The following is a 19,202-nucleotide window of genomic DNA, read 5'->3' as shown; positions in this document are numbered from 1 at the left end:
TGCATCCCCACATTCTCACAAAGACCTCCCATAAGGAAACTGCAGCAACAAAGGATGAGATTTCTCACCCAGGTCAGAAAGCAGCCAGTAAGAGGCAGAGCCAGGACTTGAATCTGGGCCTTGCTGAGTCCAAGACCCTCCTCAATCATGCTGCCCCCTCCCAGCCCTCTGAAAACCCTCATGGTCATTTCAGGGGCTCAACCAGGAATGCCCAGCCATCAGCAGCTCCGCTGTCCCAACTGCCTTGGCCCCGGCTCTCACTACAGACCTTCAGCCTCTCGTTCTCTAGCTTGAAAGCAGAATACTCAGCAGTCTGCCGGTGTAGTCTCTCCACCAGGCTGTCCCGGTCTTCCCGCATCTTCTCCTCCAAGGTCTGTTGCTGGTTTACAAGATCTGTCACTCGGCTGGAAGGTCACAAAATGAAAGCAGACAAGGGGAATGAATTACACACAGGTTTTGAGGAACCGGGTCTTTGTGTGGCGGAGGGTCAAGTGTTCCTACCCAGGCCACTTCCCACGTCGCGGCACCCTGCCTGCTTCCTAATCTCCACTCTGAGAAGCAGCTGCATTGTCCTGGCCCCGGCACTGCCACTTGTGATATCCCCATGTATCTCACCTCTTGTAACCGACTTTAAGATTTGTCTCCCATACCACCCCTCCAAAATACTTCTCTGTTCTGAGCCTCCCAGGAGACCAAGACACTACCTAACGACAAGGACCAGAGACACGACCCCTTCCCCATGCCCCACAGCACCCCCTGAATCTCTCAGCAGGTCAGGTCTTGAAGTTAGGGCAGAACTCCAGGCTGGGTGGTCAAGGATACCCCAGGAGTCCCTCTCCCTCTGGCACGTAGCACACTGGGGTTCTGTGTCTCCCAGGTGAGGGCAGATGCCATGATTGGCTTGTTCACGTGTGTGAACACCCACCTATCTCAGGCAGGAATTGCAATAAATGTATATGGGATGAAGGGAACGCAGTCAACTCCGCAGCTGGCTGCCCACCTGCCCTTACACCCTCCTCCTTCCCCTCCGTCACTTACCAGGGCTATAATCCAAGATCACAGCCCAGGGGCTCAAAGAAACTGGGGTCATAGATGCTTACAGACCCAACGCAGAACCTTTCCATAGTGTATGCTCTCAGTGTGGGTCAACGATGGTGCAATCAGCAAATATTTACTCATCACTGACGAGGCCCAAGCCAACACATCTGTTGTTTGACCTGGCAAACTCCTCCTCACCTTAAAAACCCAGCTCAGACTTCCCTCCTCAGGGTACCTCTCCCGTGTCCATATATGCTTCCACCTTAATTATCTGTTTTGTCCCATTAGATGGAGAACTTTCTGAGGCTAACACCTGGCATAGGGCCCTGCACATAGCAGGGTCTCAGGATATGTTTACTAAATTGAGCTGAATACAGCAAAAGACACCTCCTCAGGGAAGCTTTTCCTGACCGGAGACTAAGCTAGTCTGCTGTGACCCATGCTTCGCCCAGGGAGCCCAGGTTGCTGTAGCCCCATCTCCTCTGCTGGAGCACAGGCCTACCTCCATGAGGGCAGAGAACGCATTTGTTGTTTTACTGCTGCAATCCTGAAGGCCAGCAAGTAGCCTCATATATAATAGATGCTCAATAAATATTTTTAAACAAATGAACAAGTGAATATAGCTGGCGCTGAGAACACTTGAATAAGTCACTATAGAGTACACTTTTGTACTGTGCAGGCCAAACCTCTGACCTACTGACTGCTTGGCAAAACAGCAGAGAGACACAGAGATTACCAGCCGGCCATCCCCCACTGTGCCTGGGCCCATTTCCTGTGCTGCGCAGATTAGGACCCAGAGCTGGCCCAGGAGCTGGAGTCAGGCCTGGCCTCTGTGACCAGGGGAGCCTGGCCCCTCCCTCCACAGTGCTTGCTGATGGGGTAGGACCCCAGGACTGGGGCAGGAGCCAGGATTCCGGGTCCAACCAGAAAGCCCATGTCAGGGCTGTCCACATCTCAGTCCAGTGCCAGCCCTGATGAAGGAGACCGAATGGCAGCCATGTGAGTGATGAGACCTGCCTCAGGTCGCCAGCCTCCTTGCCCCTGCACACCCACTTCCCTCCGTCCGCCCATGCTCCCTCTCCTAACACTGACGTACTCGTTCAGGACAATAATTTCCAGCTCCAGGTCCCCCTTGTCTTTCACCACTTGGTTGTAGCGGCTCCTCCACGATTCCAGAGTGGATAAAGCTTCAGCAACATAAAGATCCTGGGAACACGAGACAACAGGGCCTGTCAGTCTGCTGTCAGTGCTGAGGCCGAGGTAGCCTCAGTTCCTCACCTGGGAACTTAAACTTCACTCCTGCAATCCCTCTCTAGAGAGCACCGAGAGACAGTGGGAGGCCAGCGGTGGATTCTAGAATGCCAGCAATCACATGCACCCTGTTTGCAACTCCTTCCTTAACTATCATTCCCACCCACAATATTGATGTGGTTAAATGGTCCTACATACCCTCCAATCATCTCCAGTCAGCCACCCAACCCGATTAGCACCCTTTCATCCATTTAATCCCTCCCCACTACCCCCCCTCCACCCAGCCAGCCATCCCACCAGCCCATTCACCTGCTCCACTGCCATCTTCCCTGAATCCACCCACCCGGCCACCTCTACCCAGCTTTCCTACCTGCATTCAGCCACCCACGCACTACTCACCTATCCAACCCTCCCCCCCCACTTCAAGCAGCCCTCCTCAGGGAAGGCCTGTTACCTTGTCAGCAAGTTGCACGTGCAGCTGCTCAGCATACTCCTCGCTCTTCTCAGCTCGTTCCTTCTGGGCTCGGATAGCCTTCTTCAAGGACTCTTTGTCTCGGTCTCCCTTTTGCTTCAGTTCCTTCAGCTGCTCCATGATGGCCTCCACTTCCGCCTTGTGCTGGTTCCCACTGCGCTCCAGGTTCTGAGAGGGGAGGGGTCAGGGGTGAGGGAGAGAGGGGTGAGTAAGAGGCAGGAGAGACAAGAAAGGCAGGGGGGAGGCAAGGGAGAAAGTCAAGGGGAGAGAGGGAGAAAAGAGGCCCAGTAAAAAGAGGAAATGGGGGAGAGGGAGAGAACGGGTCATCGACTGTGTGCAGCACCTCTGTGGATCACTGAACCCACCAGGTCTCAATGTTAGAAGTCTTCTGCAATCCTTCCCTGAACTCCCAGCATAGTGGTCACATATCCCTCAGTCACTCAACAGAGCTGTGACCTCAGAAGGTCCCAGGCTTACACATGCAAGCAGCATCCGAGACCACCCTCTCCTGTGGATAGTTAACAGAACTGAGGGCTAAGGGATGAAGTGACTGGCTCAGGCAGTGACAACCCAGTCACTGCGGGGAAGGGCACCGAAGACCTCCAGGTCCACTGCTCTGGCCACTGTCCCAGAGTCTCTCTGGAGCACAAGTTCTTTGGCAGCAGCTACCCTGTAATCCTTTGGGGCAAAGCCTTCCTGAATATGATAGCCTTGGCCAGGCCACCGCCCTTAAACTGCCAGGCCACTGCCCCCATCTTCCCCACCTGGGGGGCCAGCAGGTACCTTGATCTGCATGCACAGGCGACTGTTCTCGGCCTCTTTGCACCGAAGCTGTGCCTGCAAATGCCCTCGCATGGACTCCATGGACTTAGAGAGCTCGGATGCCGTCTTTGCTTGAGCCTTTGGAGAGACGGAGAAAGTGAAAGGGCTAGGATTTGAGCCCACGTCTCCAATTCCAGAGCATCCCCTACCCACTAAGCTCTGCTGGCCAGTAAGAAGGAACAAGTGTCAGGGATGGTACCTTCTCACATTGTATTTCCTGGAGGAGCTCTTCCAACTCCTTGTCCTTCTCTTGGAGCAGTAACACCAGGCGCTGAAGGGGAACACACACCATCGTGAGCTCCATGGGGAGGGCAAGGAGGCCCAGCCCAGAGAGGAGAGAAACTCCTGGGGGGCCTGGCCGCCAGGGCCCAAGGTCCCAAATACACTGGCCCAGGTTACAGACCCTGGTGGGAAGGAGCTAACATCTCTTAAATATTTAAGACAATAAACATGTATTTTATTTTGTAATTTAAAATAAAGTAACGTTAATTGTTACTTTATTAACTGGAACACACACATACACAAAACCGCTAAAGAACCCCCACAACACCCCCAACCCAGAGATCGAGATACACTGTTAACATATATTAAGAAGTCGTAAGTCATTTTGTTCCAAAACTTACACTCCCACATTTGCCCTAATGTGATTAAATCTTCTGCATCTTCTGAAACAGCAGCTTAATGTTTCAATTGACGAATGTATCAGAATTTGCAAAAGCCTCTGGAGCTGGGAATGCAGGTTTAGGCAACATCATGATTCCTGCTGAGTCTCTCGCAGCAATGTTTAAGGAGGCACTGAGGGCCAAGGGCCAAGCCTTGGAAAACGTGGCCTCCATCTCCTCTTTCTCTCTCTCCCTCTCTGACTCACAATAAGCACTAATATATCCAAGACTCCAAAAGATCTTGAGACTTAAGAAACCTGTTGAACTTTTTGTTCATGCCCGCCAGTAGTTTCCCAAATGTATTTGGCCATGGATCAGCCACCCCCTTTGTTTCTTGCACCCATTAACATCTTGAGGAACTTAGGGTTCCGTGGAATAGACTTTGGAACACGCTGCCTTGGGAGAGAATTGGAATTGTTGAGTCAGAAAGTCTGTACCTTTTCACAGCTTTTGATCCATAACACAAATAAGGAAAGTCAGGTGACAGATTCTGATGATTTGTTAAGTCCATCACCATCACCACCATCCCTCAGGTTGGTGACCAGCTTGGTGGTTCAGGTGATCAACTAGACAAGCCCAGTGGATCGGGTAGGACAGGGGACATCAGCCCATTTTACAGATCATGAAACTAAGACCCAAAGGAATGTCAGGGCGGGGCTCCAGCTCTGTTGCCAGTAACCCACATGAGCAGGCGGGGACAGGGAGGGGCTTTATGTACCGCTTTCTCGGAGTCCGCTTCCGCCAGCCGTTTTAGTAATGCTCCTTGTTGCTCCATCAGCCTGTCAGAATCCTTGAAGGGAAGGCAAAGGGAAAGCCAAGTCATGAAGCAATGAACCCCGGTGACTACATCCTATCGATTCTTTTCCTTTTCCAAAATTCCACTTCTAATTATAGAAGTACTAAATACATTACATTCTCATGATAAAATATTTAGTGAACACCGATGAAGCTCAAGTCCCCCTCATCCCCATCCTACTGCTACTAGTAGTTTGATGAGTGTCCTGTCCATCCTTTCTCTATGCATTTATATATAGTGACCCGTAAAGAAATAGTATGTTTTGGGGAGCAGGGGGTGGGAAGGGATTAATGTCTAATTTTACCAAAATGATATCATACTGTATTTTTGTGCTACAACTTGATTTTTTTTTAAATGGCTTTGTTGAGATATAAATCCAGACACAAGTCACCCATTTAAAATGTACAATTCAATAGTTTCTGATACACTACATTATTAATTTTTTTAAACTGTGGTAAAATATTTGTTTAACATAAACTTTGCCATTTTAACCGTTTTTTAAAAATTTATTGGGGTGACAATTGTTAGTAAAATTACGTAGATTTCAGGTGTACAATTCTGTATTACATCATCTATAAATCCCCTGGTGTGTTCACCACCCTTAACCATTTTTAAGTGCAAAATTCCGCGCCATATACGTATTTACAGTACATTCACAATATTGTGCAATCATCACTTATACCAGTTCTGGAACATTTTCATCATCCCCAGTGGAAACCCTGTACCCAGTAAACAGTCAGTCCCCAGTTGCCCCTCCCCCAGCCACCACTAATCTGCTTTCTGTCTCTAACATGTTATTGCATTTTTAACATCTCCCCATTACTTCTGGGCAATAAGGCTGGCCCCAGGTTTTGCAGCTACAAACTGCAGCAATGGACATCACTGGGCACACACACAGTGTTTCTTTAGGGTGCATACCAAGAGGAGGGGCGCTGGGCTGGCAGGTGTGTGATCTGTGGGAGCTGTTGTGCCCTGCAAAAGCCCTACACGGATTCCCATTGCCACAAGGACATGACAGCACCGGGCAGGAGCCAACCTCCGCCTGTTGCCAGTCTTTGCCAGCACGCCTCCTGCTGTTTTAATCTGCATTCCCGAATTATTCATAAGTTTCTTAGCCATTTGAGTTTCCTCTTCCCCGAACGGCTCACACACTTGCCCATTTTCCCACTGGGATGTGTTTTGTGACTGTCTTATTCTTCTTCCTGGGCACCTGAACAGAGTGTCCCTAGGAGGAGGCTCTCCCCCCTCTTTCCCTCTTGTCCCACAAGTCCCCTACACCAGCCAAAAGAAAAGGGATCTCTGGTCCCGAAGTTTCCTGGGGACCTAGGAACTGAAAGAAGCCAGCATTGTGGTTTTTCCAGCAACAAGAGGCACAGGACATGGATGACAGCCTAGGCCAGGGACCCAGAGCTTGAAGCTGCTCTCACTGTCCACCATGCCCCCCGAACCCTCAGGGGGACACTCCCCAAACTAACACATGACTGCCCCAAATCTCCCATTCTAAGGAGCAATGCACTAATTGTCACCACCCCCACATTACAGATGAGGAAATCGAGGCTGGGAGATCACACAGCCGGAAGTGGCAGACCTGGGCCCTAAGCCAAGAGCCAGAGCAGCCCCCCACCACCACATGGACAGTAAACACCGAGACGGGGGTGTAGCCCCGAGTGCCACATGGTCAGGAAGAGATGAGAGCCTGGACTGAACAGGGAACACCTGTGGGTAGGAATTCTAATTAGCTGACCCCTCATCTCTAATGGGAGAGTCCAGACTTCCAGGATGGTAGGAGCTAAGAAGTCAGAAAAGGAAAAATCTGGGTAGGAAGAGGTTGTCCGAAGGCCCCCGTCTCAGGACAGACAGCAGCAGAACTGCACCATCCAACGAACACCTATCACCTATCACGTGCTCGACAGCCTGCAAAGTCCTTATCCACGCAAGCCCTAATTTCCCGGTTTTACAAGTGGGAAAACTGAGGCCCAGAGAGGTAAAAATCACCCGCCTGAGAATACCGAGCTGGAAATGAAACAGATGTTAACAACTGTAAGAGAATAATTTCACTATAACTAGTAAAATTCATAGAAATACATTCTAGAAACTCTCAAGCCCACAAGGAAAGTGTACATGAGTGCTCAACATACTGCTTGTCATAGCAGACAACTGAAATTAGGTCTCAACAATCAACAGAAGAATGGATACATAAATTGTCATAAAATGGGATACAACTGTGAAAATTAATTACCTTAGGCATCAAGGACAAAAATGGATGAACCTCATAAAAATATTGAGTGAAAAAAGCAAACTCAGAAGAACACGTGTGGTACAATCCCATTTAGGGCAAGTTTGAAGACAAGCTCAACAACACCAGATGTTATTCAGGGACGTATACGTAAGCAATGAAACGATCAGATTTGAGAGGAAGGTCCCCTCTGAGGGGAGGGAGATGAGGTCATCACAAGAGGATTTAACTGTGTGGACAAGGTTTTGCTTGGAAAGCTGGACAGTGATGTATTCCACATTATATCACTTATTTTAAATGTTAATGTTTAAAAATAAAAACAGAGAAGTTGACAATGTTGGAAACAAAACAGAAACTAAGAAAAATGTCATCATTCATCAGCCGGGCATTTTGAGACTCTTGGTATCCCTTTGGTTTGAACCAAACAGGAAGACAGCTGCTTATACTGTCCATCTTTTCAGGATCATTTGCTAATATACGTCAACAGGACAATAAGATTGACCAGGTAGTCTATCACCACAAGGATTTATTCGGGAAAAGGAAAAAGAGCTCCAACAACATCAGAACGTGCGGACCGGGCTAGACATGTGCACGTTCTGGCTGTGTGCCAAGATGGAGGGTACAGAAGGCAGGGAGACAGAAAGTTCAAACCACAGGGTTTTATAAGAAGGAAGTTACAACCATAGAGTTCAACTGGGTGGGCTCATGAACCTCCATGAGCCCAGCTCCTCCCATGGACCTCCCAGCCTGATCAGTTTCCTTAAAGTCCCAGGTCATCTTTATCATCTAAACTGTATCTCAGAGACCATCACTTAAGAAAACAAAGTGATTCCATACAATGTGTGTCTGTCAGCCATTAGCCTTTCTTCTAGTCCACCAAAGCTCAGATCTGATACTCTCCCTGCTTTGCTGCACGAGCCCTGGCATGGGCTGAGCCCCTCCGACTCCCCACTGCCCTTCTCCTGACTTCCAAGGTCCTTTCTGTACCACCAGGTCCAGCTTCCACATTTGAGACAGCCCTGTCTATCAGGTGCCCAGGTGAATGATTTCATCAAGTCTTTCTCCGGCCCTCTCAGGTCAGGCACCAACAGTATTTTCTTTTTATAGAAGAGACTGAGGCTCAGAGAGGATGGGCTCGCAGTACTGGAGGGTTGGAGCTGAGTCCACAGGCCCTCGGTGGGGCGGGGCCAGGAGCTCACCTCTTTGCAGTGCTGTTCCCTCAGTAGGTCTCGGAGGGTGCGGTTGGTCTCCTCAAATGTGCTCAACTTCTGCAGGAGAAGCTCCTTCTGCCTCGTCAGGGTGTTGATGTCCGTGCAGGTCATTTGTTTCTCCTGGAAGACAGCAAGCAGTCTTATGAGGTACAGGGGGAGAAGGGAGGAGCCGGCAAGGGCAGGCCACACAGGGGCCATAAGAGGTGCTGGTGCCAGCAAGCCCAGGCAAGAAGAGCTGGGCTGTGTGCAGGGCCAGAGTGGTGAGGGCAGGCTTCCGAGAGGTGCTGGACCTGAAAGGATGGGCAGGCACTGAGCCTGCTGAGAGCAACAAGTGGGGAAAGGGGCTGGAGAGCTCCGTGTGGGTGAGTGCAGTTAGAGCAGGCTTCCTGGAGGAAGCGCAGAATGACAATACCTGGTGGCTGATACTATACTTGCAGGAATCAAAACCCATGCCTTAGCTCACTGTGATCCCAGGAGACCCATGATGAGGTCTCTTCAGAGGCCCTGGCCATCAGTCAGCCTTGAGGGTCAGGTCTGGGAAGTGAGAGTTGGGGGTGGGGGCTGAGGAGTTACAAGCACCCTCCCCCAGCCCGGACATGTCATAAAGTCAGCCTGATGACTGCGTCAAGCCCCCGGGGGGGGGGGGGGGGAGTGCTGGGAGGGTCTGCCTGCCACTCACCGTCTTCAGCTTTCCGATGGTGTCCTTCAAGGCCATAACTTGCTTGGCAGCAGCAGCCCCATCCATTTCCGCCTCCACCAGCTTGGACATGAGGCACTCCTTCTCCTGCTGGAGGTGTTTCTTCTGAAGCCTGGGGCCAGAGAGAACAGGGCTCTGTGAGCCCTCTCAGGCCCTGCCAGCCCGGAGCTCTGAGGCTCACCTCACAATGCCCTGTGAGGCTCATCTCCTGGGCAGGAAACAGTGGGGGAGGGGAGAAGGGCTGGCCCTCTGGCTTCTGGAAAGACACCTGGGCATCAGAGCAGGGTTTCCGCCCCAGGGGACATTATACCACCTAGAGCCCTGCTTGTCTCTCAGCCACTGGCGTCACCTCTTCCACTGGCCACTGCCATGGCCTCCTAACCACCATCCACAGATCTGCTGTTGAGCCTTCCCATCCACTCTCCACAATGGAGTAGAGTCTGCTCACACAATTCCCTGCTTTGAAAACCCTTCCATGGCTCCCAACTGCCCTCAATGCAAACTCCTCAAAGTGGCTCCTGAGAGCAGGCCCCTGCTCTCCTCACTCTGGCCTGCTTCCCATGTCTCAGCTGCAAACTCTTCCCATCTTGGAGCCCCCATACAAGATGGTTCCCAGCAACCACCTGCCCAACTCCAACTCCTAACCATCCTGCAGGACTCCCCTGAAATATCGCTTCTTCCAGAAAGGCTTCCCTGACTGCCTCCCCTCACTACAGTCTGTGGGGGGTTCCTCTGCTCTCACACTGCAACTCGGGTAAACAGGAGAGACCGACCCGGGGCAGGGCCGCCTTACATGGTAAAGTCCTTCTCCTCCTTGATGCGCTCGATATTGTGCCTCAGGACTGTGTTCTCATGCTCGGTCTCAGCCAGCTCGTGGGCCACCTCCTCCAGCTCCTCCTTCCGCTCCTCCAGGAACCGTTTGGCCATCTGGCGCTCCCCCTTCTGCATCTTGACCTGTGCAGGGCAGCAGGCAGGGGTCACTGAGGTGCGGCTTCCCCCTCTGCCTCAGAGCTAGGCCCCGTGCTTCAGACCGAGTGAAAGGCACCCCGAGTGCGAGCTGCATGGGCACAGAGGTGCTCTGGATGCAGTCTTAGTTACTGACTGTCCCCAAGCCTCTGGGCAGATGTTATTCTTCTCCTCATTTCCTCATTGCTGAGGAAACCGAGTACAGAGAGCCCGAGCAGCTTGCTGGTTAGGGACAGAACCAGGGTACAAACTGTGGTTCAGCTGGCACACCACAGGAAGAGATGTCACAAAAAGGCCCCAGTGCTGCGGGCCATCGAGGAAGAAGGGACTGTTGCCAGGCAGCCAGCCCCAGATTCTCCAGGAAGGCCCGGGAGCCCCGAGTGCAGGGAGGAGAATTAAAGATACAGGTCACTTTAGGAGTCAAGACCTGGGCTTCATGCCAGCTCTACCAACTTCCAGGTTGGGGACCGTTGTCTTCTGGGTTGTTCCAATCCCATTGCCATGTGCCACCCCAAGACACAGCCCAGAAACTGAGGACAAACTTCCTTTACTTCTTTGTTGCTTTTTTGTTTTTTTAACTTTTGTGTAAAATGGAAAGCAGGAGGCCCCAGTGTCCTAGTCATTTCATCTTCAATGGGGACAATAATATCACTGGGTTCATTTATAATATCACTGGGTTATAAAAAAAATGAACACAGGCCATCCACACAGAGCATCAGGCAAGATCAGGGCCAGGCCTGGGCTCCGTGCTCAATGGAGAAGGATCCCAGGTCACCCAGCGATCTGTCCAGGGGCATCCGAAGCCCTAGGCAACCTGCTGAGAAGGATGGGAGGCCTACAGAGAGGCAGCCGGATGGGACTGTCCACCAGGAACCCACGTGTCCTCGGGGAACTAGCTCTCCCAGCCGCCCCACCTCCCTCACCTCAGATTTGAGACAACCGACTGCGTTCATAAGACTGTCAATCTTCTTATCATAATGGTTCATCTTACAGTGACCCGAGTCATCATCTTCTGTGGAGAGGTCACTTAACCGCATCACTGAGACTAGCTTTTCTGAAGATGGTGGCGTGATCTCCAGGCAATGAGGTGGATTCTGACGGGAGAGGACGGAGAACAGACAAACTTGTAAGGTAAAACCGCAACCACTTCCACCACACGTGCTTGTCCAGGGAAAGAGCTAACATGGCTAACAGGCCAACCACAGGGTCCCGGGGAGGAAGAATATGGCACAAAAGTAGTAATTCCTAAAGCAAGGGATGTTTTCATATACTGAGGGCAGAAATAAAATATGTCAAAAGTCTTTGAAATAAATATGAACGCATGATGGTGGGTAGTTGCAGAGGTACACAAGTCTCTGTAAAAGGTATTTTAAGGACAAGAGGAAATCTGAATATGGACCAGATATTATATGATATTAAGAAGTAAAGTTTTGAGGACTAATCGTTGTTATTTTGGTTACGTAGAAAAATATTATTAGAAACGCATAATGAATAATATGCTATAGTACGATGTCTGGAAAACATTTAAATACATCAGCATAAAAAATTGTTTTACATGCCTGTGCCCCTCAGAAAAGTTTATGTAAAACTGTGTAACACTTTGCTTTTAAGACTTCAGAAAGGACGATATTATAATCTGGGGAACCAGGGTTTCCAAGGGTTTTGATAAATTCAACTTGGCTCATTCTGTAAATTTATTCTAGCACATTAAGTAGTTGCTACTTCTCATCATTTGTACAGTTCTTCGCTCCTTTTAAGCCGAGGCGGATGACCTTCTGTGCCAATTTCCAAGGAAAGATCATGGTTACCAGGAATAAAAGGAAGTGTTTAATAAGGGTGTAACTGTTATGTCAAGCAAGTAGGACTTATAGGGGACAACTTGAAAAATGCATGTGTCGTTGGTCCCAGCAATTCTATTTCTAGGAATTTATCAAGAATATCTAAGAATGTGAATCAATATTTAAATTCAAGGCAAGGATATAGATAAATCTTTGACAAGATAGTATTGGTTAAATATGTAATAGTACAAATATATACACAATGGAATACTGACTTAAAAAATAGCGTGCAATGCAAATACAGTCAAAATGTGTTAAAAAAAAAAAAAGAATGTTATATATGCGGTAAGTAAAATATGATCCCTTGTTACAAAAATTAAAAGAATGAGTCTGTTCGTAAGATTAGGAAGGCATGCAATTACCTACACATGACATGGATCTTCTCAGGGTTATGGGATCACAGGTCTGCCTTGTACTGATTTGGATTTTCTAATTTGTCAACAATGACTATGCATTGTTTTTATAAGAAAAAAGTGACTTTTAATATTCAAAAGAAGGATAATGGGAAAATATGTAGATATTATGATTATAATGAGTGGGGGGGGAAACAATATAGGAAAAAAACTCTGCATAGTGAACAGTGATGGTAAAGTACCAAAATATTAATTTCAGGACAGTGATTACCCTTGGGGGCAGTAGTGACAGGAATAGGACCAGAGGGGATATTCTAGAGAAGCTGGTGACATGTTTCTTGAGCTGGGTGATGGTTACACAGATCTTTCGAAAAACTTGAAGCAACACATTTCTGATGTGTCTTTCCTACATTTTTCAACAAAAAAGTTTGTAAAACTTAATAGCGGGCATGTTAGAACAGGATAATTATAGGTGATTGTCTATTTTTCTGTATTTTCAGAATAGGTCACTTTATTTAATAACAGGGTAGAGAAAAAAAACCCAGACCTTCTTTCTCTCAAAGCTAATCTTATGTATCAGAAGGGTTTTTTGAAAAAAAACAAGAATGCCCATATGCACGCAGCAGCTTCTGGGGTCCACATCCAGCTCTACCGCAAACTTCCTCTTCCTAGGGTCTTTTCTCTCTTGTCCATAATAAAAGGGCCAGGCTGGGGTCTCCCAGCCACATGGAGGGCCCCTGGAAAGTGGAGGAGGACTAGCATGAAAGAGAGCTACTGTTTGAGAGATAACAAGTCACCTCTCTGGGCCCCTCCTTTTCTAGGATCTTGGGGCCCCAGGACTGGAAGAGACATTGAGCTTTCCAGAGGGGACCACAGCTCCTAGCAACTTACGTCAACAACCGTCAATTTCCACAGTGGCATAACTTTGATGTATACTTTGAAAATCACTGAGTCTTTTCACTTTTTTGAAAAGCACTTTAAATTATAAAACATAGTATGCTTGTTATAAAGAAATTCATGCAGACCATAAAAAAAAAAATAAACCATTAAGAGCTTCCCACACTCCAGAGGTCATCACCGCTTACCACTTCTGGTATATCCTCCCAGAAAACGTTATGCACGTACAAACATATCCATACACACATAGCCACATAAGTGCCCTTTTCTGCACCACTTGGGCCAAACTCTACATGCTGTGTGGCTCCGTGATTCATTATCATGTGTAAATATCTACCTCAATCTTTGAAACGGTTCCATGATATTCCATTGTATGGATGTATCATAACTTAACCAATACCCTCCTGATAGACTTCAGGTTGCTTCCAATTTTTCTGTTACAAACAATACTATAACAAATATCTTTAAACACAGATCCCTGTACTCTTCTGTGACTTTTGACTTTTTAAGGATAAATTCCTAAGTGCTAAACTATAGAATCACTGTTTGGATAGATGTTGCCAAATTGCCTCCAGCACAGTTCAATCAGTTTCGGGATCCTCTTAGAACTGTCCAGAAAGATTCGTTGACACCCTGTATGCTTGCCAACACAAGATATTTGTAATCTCTTCAACTTTGTTCCACTCAATAAAAATAACAACTTTTGTTTTTGTTTTTAAAATATAGTTTTTAATTTACATTTCACTGTTTATTAGTGAGATCCCCAATGGGGGAAAATGTAAGACATCATTTGAATTCCAATCTTCCTTGTACTATACATATACATATATGTATATGTATATATACACACACACACACACACACATATATATATACTGGCCAGAACAGTTCTCATTTATTCCCTAGAATAATACTCCATACTCCGTTTGCCTCTTTGGGACAAATTGATAAATCAGGGAGTGAAAACCATGAAGTATTACTATAAACTTCAGAGTAATTACTTTTTTTTTTCCTAATTTCAAAAGTAATCAGTAAAAGTAATCAGAAAAAGACTGAATCTTTCACAATAGATCAGGTATCAGCATCTTAAAGTAACCTCAAGTCCTTGACTTGTCCCAAATAATGAGATCGTTGTCTAAAACATGACCAAAAGGCCTTGTCCTATCATTGAGTTTTTCACTGCAATTGACTAGAATATAAGGAGAAGGAAGGCACGTCTGTCAGTTTGCAGCTATAACCCCAGCGCCCAGCAGTATCTGGCACAAGTCTCAATAAATGTGCAGGAATTACTGTACAGATGGATGGATGGACAGACAAGCAAAACATGTTGAGGCTAAAAAAAGAGACAGTGCTCTTGGATTCTTGACAACTAATACCAAAGGCTGTTATGCCCTAGCAGATTGCTCCAAAAGTGGCTTTGATGACATCTGTGGAACATGGACATGGTCTCTTATGGTGACCACTTCAGAAGAGGCGATGCTTTCTTGGATACGTACACTCTGGCACATATGTTTTTTGTTATACTTTAGATACTAGCACAGTTACATGGGAAAAGACATGTGGCTCCTCACAAACAAATTAGAGGCCAAGAGTACAGCCTCTTAAATGAGACCCCTGAGTCCTAACTCCAGTTCTGCTCCTTTCTCTGAGACATCACCTCTCCAGGCCTTGGTTTCTGCATCTGGGGTGGGCAGGACCTACCACAGAAGATGCACGTGCTTCGAGGATTTAGCAAGGCGCTCAGTAAACAGGACCTACTGGAAAGTGTCTAACGGCTACAGTCGACCCCGAGTCCTACCAGCTCGAGTATGAGGCCTGCTAGACCCTGACCAGTCCGAGAAGAAAAGCCTGAACAGAGCGAGCCTACCTCCCACTTGCATCCCACATGCCGGGCAGGTGACTTTCCAGGGGGCATCCAAGGTACCTTGGTTTTCACCCGGACACTCCGCCGCACATTCACGGTGTCCCCTTTCATTCCGCGCTTATGAGATTTCTGTGGAAAGGGACAAACCCAGCGTCACTTCCCCACACAGCTGGCTGTGGTGTCACTCTGGTGGCGTCCATCTCCAACTCTGCAGGGGAGCCTCTTCTCAGGCTACTTCTGCTGTCATTTCTGGATGACAGTCCTGCCTACCTTCTAACTAGGCAGCCGACCTCCGAGAGCGAATGTCTCTCAAACCTTGGGAGTTAGCAGCACAAGGAGGCTGAGCGGGGAGGCGTCACCCTGCTCCACAGCCTTCACCTTGCCCCACTGGCATGCTCCTACCTGGCTGCTGGTCGCTGACGGTTTCGGGAGTTTTTTTATGTGGACGTGGACAGGGGTGTTCTCATCCACATGAACATGTAAGGGGGGAGTTGAAGAGCGGTCCTTCATGGTTCGCTTCTGGCAGGCCGGGGAGGACAACACAAAAAAGGTTGATCTGTGGATGAGTAAACTGGGCATAAAAAACAGAGCTCACAGTCTCTGGGGCCACTGAAAGCCTAGCCACCAAGCGAGCAGGACAGCTACTAACTACTGGCATGCAGGCAGGAACCAAGGTGGGAGTGCCATTCAGCAGGCTCCTGCAGAGATCCCAGCTGAAGACCATCAGAGATCCAGGGCCAGCTGAGAGAGGGGGTCTGCAAGATCTGCAGGTTCTACAAAAGAGCCCAAACCCGGCCCAGGTCCTCAGAGCTGGCTCTCTGGCCCAGCCTGCTGGAATGCAGAGCTCCTCCTTAGACTCAGCACAGCACAGCTGGGAAGCAGGTGAATCCTTCCACACCGTAATCTAAACCGGGCATGCGGTTAGCACAGGAAACACAAAATGATTAGGGCGTAAAATAAACCAGGCACCAGGCAGGTAAGAGACGATGAAAACAGCAAGCCGAGATAAGAAGGTTCTATGGATTCTAAAGAAAATATAAGCAAGGTAAAACCCCAGCTACATACCCACCATCAGCGCCTATCCCTTCCCAATCTTTTGTTCTTTTGTTATTTTCTTCTTCTTCTTCTTCATCATCATCATTATTATTATTATTATTATTATTATTATTATTTAGAACACATTAAATATGTTCTAAAGACTTTTAAAATTTGTCTGGTAGGATTACAACAACCTCCTCATACCTGGCAGCCTTACCATAAGCAAAAAAACAAAAACAAAAACAAACAAAACAACCACCCAGTCGCTCAGCAAGGTCTGCATGAAGGCACCTAGCAGAGTGCCAGGCCACAGTGGTGCCAGCAGGGTAAGGCAGCTCCCAGAAAAGGTGTGCAGAAGCAGCTTGAGCAGAGCTGCAGGCCGGGGGCGTGCACGTGTGCATGTCACCTACCGTCACAGTCACACTGGGTGCGCCACAAGGTGTCCTCAGGACCTTTTTCTGCGTGAGACTTGTTACTCCGTTCTTCCCACACGATGGAAACCTGCACCCAGGCACAAAAACCAGATGGTAAGCAGAAAATTAGGGCTCTTCTATTTCGTAGATCTCCTGAAATTTTATAGTAGATATGGTGGGTAACAAGTTGACAGCTAGGAGAACCAGTCTGGAATCATGTGGCACCTTTTACACGAGGCACCAAACAGGCCTGGTGTGCCGGCAGTGAGATGGAAACTGGGGTGATAGGCATTTGCAGGGCTGGCCTCTTAACCTGTCATCGCATCACACGTATTGTGACCTTTTACTGAAAAGCCCAGCTGTCATCCTGCCAGGTGACAGAAAGCAGGCAGCACGTGAGCAACAGCCAAGGTACTAGTTTGGCTAGGGGTAAAAGTGCCCAGCATATTGCCCAGAGCAGAGGTAGCCCCGCAGAAATACTCAGTGAAAGACTGACATAAAAAGACAGAGCAGTAGGCTCAGGAACAAAGTCCCTGGGGCTCAACTAGATAAAAGCAACAGTCAAACATTCAACTAATAGGATGAAAACTTACTATTTCCTAAAATATTCTACTCGCTACTCCTGAAGCTTCTAAGAAGCAGGGTTGTTTTTGTTTCGTTTTGTTTGTATACCATATGGAACTCATCCTGCTTATACATAAACAGCGCCATCACCAGCTTTGCAAATAGAGCAACCATTTAATCTCCAAAATTTGGCAGCAGTACATCCGAGAATTCCAGGATGGGAAGGGACTTGAAAAATTCATTCGATCCATCCCACTGCCTCCTGACAACACTAAAATATGACTTTACCTTCCCCACAAATAACTTGGAGAAAATGATGCAACATAAAAATGCAATATAAAAATTCTTGCGCCTTTTAGCATGTGTTTTGCTATATGTATACCACACCTTGATTAAAAAAAGAAAAAATACTGAGCCCTACCATCATGCTTCCCCGAAAATAAGACCTAGCAGGACAATCAGCTCTAATGCGTCTTTTGGAACAAAAATTAATATAAAACCCGCTCTTATTTTACTATAAGACCAGATCTTATACTAAATAATATAACGTCTTATGTTAATTTTTGCTCCAAAAGACACTGCTTTTGCTCCATGAGAGCTGATTGATTGGTCTTATTTTTGGGGAAACACAGTAATCATTTAGCCAAGGAATACAGAATCTGAGCAGATTTTTTCCCCCTCCTCACTTAGAACATTTCTGTTCACTAGAAGCCAGCAGACGTGGATAACCTCTCTCCCTCAACTGGGATTCCCATCAAATACTTGGACTCCATCAACACCTTGCTAACTGCTGCACCCACCTGCTGTATAATTGTTATTTTTCACTTGGTCTCCTTTCAAAAACCATCTACGCCTAGTAATCCATTGAAACAACAATGGTGAGCCTATTTGCTACCAGGAACTGGGGCAGCTGGGGAGGGAGGGAGATAAGGGGGCAGAGCTGAGATCATGTGTCTGAATTTTTTTCCTCCTTCCCGTTAAAAATGATTTCCAAATATTTTGGTCCAGACTTTCAGTACACTGAACAGGAAAGCTGGAAAAAGAAGCCTCCAACCTGGAGGCCCCTGACCACCTTTCCCTGCCCTCCAGTGGAGGGGCCCCCACATTGGCAGTACCTGGGGGAGCCGCCTGAGGATGAGGCAGACATGACTAGGCATCAAAGCCGCAAAGGTGGACAATTGGGTCAGCAGGCTCTGCTCAGGGGGACCCAGAGGGGTTTGTCAATGAGAATCTCAGGGGCCCAGCATCAAACGTCCTCTCTGAGGGGGAGGAGGGTGGAAGCTTTGGGGGTGGCACTTGGATGAAAACTTGGGAGGCGCTCCTCTCTACTGTCCAAGTCGCACAGCAACTGTCCTGCCAAAGTGGGGGGAGATAGGAGAGGCTGAGCGACCCGTGTGACGGAGGCCAGTAGGCGGGTAGGGGGACGCGGTGGGAGCTCCCCTCCCCAGGGAAGAAGGGGCTGCGGAACTTCGAGCTAAAGGACCACCACACCCAGGCCCCACCCAGGAGGGAAGGCGTGTGGCCACCACGGGTAAAACCTGAGGTGCTGGCTGGCTTTCGTGGAGGGCGGGAGAGAACCGCTAGGGCCCAAGTGGGCCCCAAAGGGCCAGAACCCACGCAGGGAGCAGTAAGAGCGGGGGTATATTCTGGGCGGGACCAGGGCAACTGTCTCCTAGGAGAAGGGGCGTTCCCGTCTAATAGAGATACCCGGAGAGGACCAATAGTATTTGAAGGAGCGAGGCACGGAGGTTTCCGGGGATAAAGGGGCGCTCCGCGGCTAGTAGGTAACCCCGACTGCGGAGGGAAAATACCCTGGCGCAGCAGCAGCTTCTGGGATCTAGCATTCGAGTTAGAGCGGGTTAGACGCCGGGTTGTGCAGGGAGCGGGGCGGGACCCCAGAGAGGTCCCCTGGAAGGGCAAATCAGCCAGCGGGTTCGGGGACCCGGAGGCGGGCCCCGGGGGCAGCGCTACCTACAACGAGCGGACAAATAACTGCTGTGCCCAGGCCCGCGGGGAGGGAAGGGCGGACGGGGCGACGCCCACCGGCAGGCTAGAGGGCGCGGGGCCAGTCTCCGTCGGCGGAC

General features: G+C 48.6%; 1 protein-coding gene across 7 annotated transcripts in view; it reads right to left on the bottom strand.

Moving 5' to 3' along the window:
• ODF2 (outer dense fiber of sperm tails 2) overlaps positions 1-19,202 on the bottom strand; it is a gene marked incomplete at its 5' end in the record, with an annotated part of 29,135 nt that overhangs the window by 9,435 nt on the left and 498 nt on the right. Inside the window, 14 exons of one of the 7 annotated variants that reach the window (XM_081066341.1) lie at positions 269-404; positions 2,135-2,244; positions 2,744-2,929; positions 3,545-3,661; positions 3,783-3,854; positions 4,964-5,035; positions 8,477-8,608; positions 9,168-9,297; positions 9,979-10,139; positions 11,075-11,245; positions 15,107-15,232; positions 15,506-15,659; positions 15,895-16,007; positions 16,552-16,642. In XM_081066341.1, coding sequence (XP_080922467.1) covers positions 269-404; positions 2,135-2,244; positions 2,744-2,929; positions 3,545-3,661; positions 3,783-3,854; positions 4,964-5,035; positions 8,477-8,608; positions 9,168-9,297; positions 9,979-10,139; positions 11,075-11,245; positions 15,107-15,232; positions 15,506-15,659; positions 15,895-16,007; positions 16,552-16,642 — 1,771 coding nt within the window. Of the gene's footprint in view, positions 1-268; positions 405-2,134; positions 2,245-2,743; positions 2,930-3,544; positions 3,662-3,782; positions 3,855-4,963; positions 5,036-8,476; positions 8,609-9,167; positions 9,298-9,978; positions 10,140-11,074; positions 11,246-15,106; positions 15,233-15,505; positions 15,660-15,894; positions 16,008-16,551; positions 16,643-18,233; positions 18,266-19,202 lie in introns of those variants that run through there. The other 6 variants (XM_081066343.1, XM_081066342.1, XM_081066339.1 and 3 more) reach the window with 6 other exon arrangements.

Source organism: Rhinolophus hipposideros (assembly GCF_964194185.1).
Source record: "Rhinolophus hipposideros genome assembly, chromosome: 11".
In the NCBI taxonomy this organism is placed as follows: Eukaryota; Metazoa; Chordata; class Mammalia; order Chiroptera; family Rhinolophidae; genus Rhinolophus; species Rhinolophus hipposideros.
Note: the sequence above shows the minus strand (reverse complement) of the source record. Positions and strands in the feature narration are given on the sequence as shown.